At 47.9% G+C, this 6,205-nt stretch overlaps 1 protein-coding gene across 1 annotated transcript; it reads left to right on the top strand.

Annotated features, from left to right (window-relative positions):
* The first annotated feature begins 1,352 nt into the window (after positions 1-1,352).
* LOC123114896 (acyl transferase 7) lies at positions 1,353-3,263 on the top strand. Its single transcript, XM_044536271.1, has 2 exons — positions 1,353-1,961; positions 2,058-3,263. The coding sequence occupies exons 1-2, from the start codon at positions 1,512-1,514 to the stop codon at positions 2,907-2,909; spliced, it is 1,302 nt and encodes a 433-aa protein (XP_044392206.1). The 5' UTR covers positions 1,353-1,511; the 3' UTR covers positions 2,910-3,263.
* Positions 3,264-6,205: the final 2,942 nt, after the last annotated feature.

The following is a 6,205-nucleotide window of genomic DNA, read 5'->3' as shown; positions in this document are numbered from 1 at the left end:
GTCAATTGTGCTAATAATATGCAAAGCTACAAGCTTGGGGATGCTAATTTTGTTATGTCCACAACATATTGCAATTATCATGATTGGGTTGATAATGCTTCTTATGATCTTGAAAATTTATTTAGCCCTCATGATGAATATGATATTGATAATAAATATTGCAATAATAATATTGAAAGTGGGTTTGAAAGAGCGTCAACTTTAGGTAAAATGGTCCCACATCTTTGGAGAGTGTTCAATCTTATGAATTTTTTATGAAAGTGGGTTTGGAGAGGTCACGACTTTAATTGATGTTAATCCCACTATTTTGGATATTATAAAACTTTTATGCATGTGAATCATGAAGAGAAAATTTTATATGATAGTTGTATTATTGAATTTGATTATGATCCTACACGTAATTATTACGAGAGAGGAAAATATGGCTATAGAAACTTTTATGTTATTAAATTTCCTCTCTTTATGTTGAGATTGTCAATGTTTTATTCCTCTCCTTTGCATATGCTAAATATTTATCGTCTTGATAATTTGCTTGCTTATAAAATTCCCATGCATAGGAAGTATGTTAAACTTTAATGTGTTTGCCACATGTTTTATGATGCTCTCATTGCGCTTCAATTCTTATCATTTATGTGGGCATCATTGAAATCTCAAAGGCTATCTTAATGGCTATAAAGAAAAAGCTTGCTGGGAGACAACCCAATGATTTTCCTTTATGTTATTTAATAAATATACAATTATACTTCTGTAATGATTGTATTTTTTGTGTTTTAATTAGTGTTTGTGCCAAGTAAAGCCTTTAGGATGGTTTGGGTGCTAGTTGCTTTGATTTTGTGCGTTAACAGAAACTTTTACGTCCAATAGCAGAAAATTTTAAAATCACTGGAGCTACGAAAGTTTCTGAATTTTTTACACATGATTGATATACAAATTTCCTATGTCGTCCTCATTTTTCAGAATTGTTGGAGTTACAATCTAGAATTTTCTGTATCAAACCTGGTCATCCATTCTACTCACGTATGAATTTTCGCTAAGTATTGACACCCGCAATATTCTTAGTGAAGAAATTACAATTGAGATCTTACTATTCATTGACGTTGTTTTTCAATCTAGCTTCAATTTTATCATTTTTGTCCAGAATACCATGAATGTTATTTCTACATAGAACATAAAAAATATTCAAAAAAATTTAAGTATGTTTTTCGACTTTACTATTCATAAGGGTGCATGTGGAACAATGTTCACTAAATTGGTGTACATACAATTCGGACAAAATAAAAATAAAATTCATGCTGCATTGCTCCCTATATAAACCCAGACACCAGTCTCTACCGAACACCCAGACACCTATATAAACCCACGCATCTTGCTGAATTAAATCCAAACCAAACCCCCGCACTTCAATTCAATTCACTCCATCAACACACGTACCCACCACAGCAACAACAGCTCACCGTCACACCTCAAACCAACCCGAAGGTGTGTCCTCCTCCGGCCCTCCCCCGTTCCAAATGGCGGCCGCGGCGGCAAAGCCCGTGCCAGTGGAGCGGCTCGGGCAGCGCCTGGTGGCGCCGGCGGCTCCGACGCCGGAGAGCCCTCTGCGCCTGTCGTGGCTCGACCGCTACCCCACCCAGATGGCGCTCATCGAGTCGCTGCACGTGTTCAAGCCCGACATGGCCAGGGAGGGTGACAGCCCCGCGAGGGCCGTGGAGCAGGCCCTGGCGAGGGCGCTGGTGGCGTACTACCCGCTGGCGGGCCGTCTCACGGTGACCGACGCCGGCGAGCTGCAGGTGGACTGCACCGACGGTGGCGTGTGGTTTATTGAGGCTGCCGTCAGGTGTCGGCTAGAGGACGTGGACTATCTCGAGTACCCGCTCGCCGTCGACAAGGACGAGCTGCTCCCCCACCCGCGCCCCAAGCCCAGCCGTGAGGAGGAGAGCAAGCTCATCTTGCTTGTCCAGGTACTTGCTGGATTCGAGTCGCATTGCGCTGTGTCGGTGGTGGATTGGATTTTACTGACTGCGAGCTAAACTGGGCGTGGTGGACGCGACACGCAGGTCACGACGTTCGATTGCGGCGGCTTCGTGGTGGGGTTCCGGTTCAGCCACGCGGTGGCCGACGGGCCCGGGGCGGCGCAGTTCATGGGCGCGGTGGGGGAGCTGGCGCGCGGGGCGGCCCGCATCTCGGTGGCACCGGTGTGGGGCCGCGACGCGATCCCTGATCCGGCCGGCGCCCTCGTCGGCAGCCTCCCGGACCCCGCGGGCGCCAAGCGGCTCGAATACCTCGCCATAGACATCTCCGCCGACTACATCAACCACTTCAAGGGCCAGTTCGCGGCGGCCACCGGTGGCGCCCGGTGCTCAGCGTTCGAGGTGCTCATCGCCAAGGCCTGGCAGAGCCGCACGCGCGCCGTTTGCTTCGACGAGGGCTCCCCCGTGCACCTCTGCTTCGCGATGAACGCGCGGCCGCTCCTCCACGCCCGCCTTCCCTCCGGGGGCGCCGGCTTCTACGGCAACTGCTACTACATAATGCGCGTCTCCTCCACCGCCGGGAAGGTGGCGTCCTCCACCATCACCGACGTCGTGAAGATCATCAAGGAGGGGAAGAAGCGGCTGCCCACGGAGTTCGCGCGGTGGGGCGCCGGCGAGATGGCCAGCGTGGACCCGTACCAGATCACCTCCGACTACCGGACGCTGCTCGTCTCCGACTGGACGCGGCTGGGCTTCGCCGAGGTGGACTACGGGTGGGGCCCTCCCGCCCACGTCGTGCCGCTGACAAACCTGGACTACATCGCCACGTGCGTCCTCGTCAAGCCCTGGGTACACAAGCCAGGCGCCCGCCTCATCACGCAGTGCGTGACGCCCGACCGTGTCGGCGCTTTCCACGACGCCTTGGTGGACACCAACTAGCTCACCACTGTCTCCCCACACTCGTCCTCCGTTTCGTTCACGGGTTCCCTCCTTTTTTTACACCATCTCGTTAGTGTTTAATTACAGCTTGGTCACCGAAAGTAATGGTAAACCGAGCAAGAATAATGGCAAACGGATAGTGAAGAAACGTATAAAGTGAAAGAAGGATACGCGTAGATATGGGGGACAGGTAGACACAGCTAGATGGTACTCCGTGGGCAATGATGAGATTGGTATAGGATGCCGAAGGATCGAAGCTGGGCTTGGTGGGAAGCTACCAACAAGTCTCCCCTCGACTTGTGTACTGTACTGTTATTTTTTTTTCGAATATAAACCCGCAAGGTGTACAGGCTATTCTCTAGTGGTTTTTGTCCATGTAAATTAGCTAATTCTAAATAATTAATGGTGTCGTCTTTTTCACAGGTTAGAAATTATCTGTGTTTTTAACTAGATCTGCGGGTATACACTTGACCTCATAGCGCACACGTATGAAATGTTTGAAGAAATCTTCACAATACTTACATGCGAGTACAGTATCATTTTGCTCCCAACTTTTGGCATCATTGAAATACCTATGAATGTCACAACATCCACACTAGCTGGCTGCTAGTCCTGCCCAGGGATTTTCTTTTCTTTTCTCCGTAAATTCCTTCCCAAGCATGGAGTCGCTATTATTCTTGACCCGTCAATTTATCCCGTCCTTGCAATCCAGCTGGCTGCCATAGACGAATCGCGAATAACTGCAGGACAGAGGTGGTCATCGTCTATGTATACTCTTCCTTAATCCTTCTACCGTTCCAAGGCCGACAAAATTTGAAGAACAGGTGACCTTCTTTTTTGCAACCGGTGACTTGACCTTTCAGTTCCCATCCGGTGGCCAAATAAGTAGGTAGAAATGCCAAAGGTGGCTCATCTTTACCGAACAAATCGACTTAAAATTTCTATGCAGAATGCCCCGCGTTCCAAGCATTCTAAAGTAGTTCATCGAATGATAAGTTGATGCAGCCAAGCCTCAGTATTATGGGTTAGTGCCTTGGTGATGAGAAGGAAAAATCAAGAGTGAAGTAGCAAAGCCGCAAAGGTGTACGTCCTCATGTCAGAGACAAGGGAATGGTCACGACCTCGGTGCTGTTGGGTGATAGCGCGGAGCCAACGACCCAAGTACCAGGATGACGCTTCTCGCGGGTGTCGAATGTGTCACACGATTTCGACGTGACCAATTGTTAACTGTGCAGGTAGTGTCGTGTTGCTGGTTTGGTGCTGGAGCTTGGAATCTTTAGCTGCTTTGGTTGCTTGCACGGAACCTAACCAGCGCACACAAGTGTCGGTGAGCCTATAACAGATCGTCGTGGTAGACGTACATCCGAGATTGGGAGGGAAGCCGCCAGCGCATCAACTCAGACTACAATCGAATCCGGACCTCTCAAATTCCCCTATACGCTTGGGATGACGCTTTGGTCATTGTTCGATCATAAAATAGCCGCCCAACCAGAACCTTCAAACCGGTTATATATGTTCGGGCCGTCGGCACTCCCAAACGGCCAAACCCAGTCTATATTTTGGGCGGATATGGGACGGACCCAATGCACACGGACGCATTCGCCACGTCAGGCCGGCCCCCGATGGCCCATCCCGTCATCACATATCCACCACCTTCGACCAAACCCAAAGCCTCCATCCACACTCTCGAACGCTACACTGCCTGTCTCCTCCCCACCCCTCCTTGTCCCGCCCTCACTGTCCCCTCCTCTTGACATGGTCTGTTGGGAAACGTTGCATGGAAAATAAAAAAATTACGCACACGCAAGATCTATCCATGAAGATGCATAGCTACGAGAGGGGGAGAGCATCTACATACCCTTGTAGATCGCTAAGCATCGAATGTGTGCTGAACGGGGAGAACACACGCGGTTGATGTAGTCGTTCATCTTCACGATCCATTCCGATCAAGCATCGAACGTACGACACCTCCACATTCAGCACACATTCAACTCGATGACATCCTCGCCTTCTTGATCCATCAAGAGGGGCGAAGTAGTAGATGAGTTCCGGCAGCACGGTGGCGTGGTGACGGTGGCGGTGAAACTATTTCCACAGGGCGTCATCAAGCACAACAGATTTAGAGCGGAGGATGAACTAGAGGGAGAGGGGGCGCTGGCATACGGCTTGGTGAATCCTGTTGTGTGGTGCCCCCTCCCTTCCGGTGATCCGATAATTATCCGGTGTATTCTGGAACCCTTCCGGGGACCGAATACTATCATCCTATATATCAATCTTTACCTCCGAACCATTTCGGAGCTCCTTGTCATGTCCGTGATCTCATTCGGAACTCCGAACAATATTCGGTCGCCATCATACATAACTCATATAGTATTATATCGTCAACGACGTTAAGTGTGCGGGACCCTATGGGTTTGAGAATAATGTAGACATGATTGAGACACTTCTCCGGTCAATAACCAATAGCGGGACCTAGATGTCCATATTGGTTCCTACATATTCTATGATGATCTTTATCGGTCGAACCTTTAGGACAACATACCTAATTCCCTTTGTCTGTCGGTATGTTACTTGCCCAAGATTCGGTCGTCGGTATCTCCATACCTTGTTAAATCTCATTACCGGCAAGTCTCTTTACTCGTTTCGTAATACATCATCTTGTAACTAACTCCTTAGTCACTTTGCTTGCAAGATTCTTGTAATGTTGTATTACCGAGAGGGCCCAGAGATACCTTTCTGTCATACGGAATGACAAATCCCAATATCGATTGATGCCAACTCAATGGACACCTTCGGCGATACCTGCAGAACACCTTTATGATTACCAAGTTACGAAGTGACGTTTGATACACACAAGGCATTCTTCTGGAGTCCGGGAGTTGCATGATCTCGCGGTCGAAGGAACATGTATTTGACATTAAGAAAGCAGTAGCAATAAACTGAACGATCGTATGCTATGCTAACGGATGAGTCTTGTCCATCACATAATTCTCCTAATGATGTGATCCCGTTATCAAACGACAACTCATGTCTATGTTCAGGAAACCTTAACCATCTTTTGATCAACGAGCTAGTAGAGGCTTACTAGGGACTTTGTATTTGTTTATGTATTCACACACATGTATTTAAGTTCCCGATCAATACAATTATAGCATGAATAATAAACCGTTATCATGATTAATGAAATATAATAATAAACACTTTATTATTGACTCTAGGGCATATTTCCAACAGTCTCCCACTTGCACTAGAGTCAATAATCCAGATTACATAGTAATGAAGCTAACACTCATGGA

Source organism: Triticum aestivum, chromosome 1B (genome assembly GCF_018294505.1).
Source record: "Triticum aestivum cultivar Chinese Spring chromosome 1B, IWGSC CS RefSeq v2.1, whole genome shotgun sequence".
Classification (NCBI taxonomy): domain Eukaryota; kingdom Viridiplantae; phylum Streptophyta; class Magnoliopsida; order Poales; family Poaceae; genus Triticum; species Triticum aestivum.
Note: the sequence above shows the minus strand (reverse complement) of the source record. Positions and strands in the feature narration are given on the sequence as shown.

What these genes read in the sequence shown, in the direction of transcription:
- LOC123114896 (XM_044536271.1), top strand. Translation starts at nt 1,512, where the DNA reads ATGGCGGCCGCGGCGGCAAAGCCCGTGCCAGTGGAGCGGCTCGGGCAG. An exon ending in AGCTCATCTTGCTTGTCCAG is followed by an intron (nt 1,962 to 2,057) that starts GTACTTGCTGGA and finishes CGCGACACGCAG; the next exon opens with GTCACGACGTTCGATTGCGG.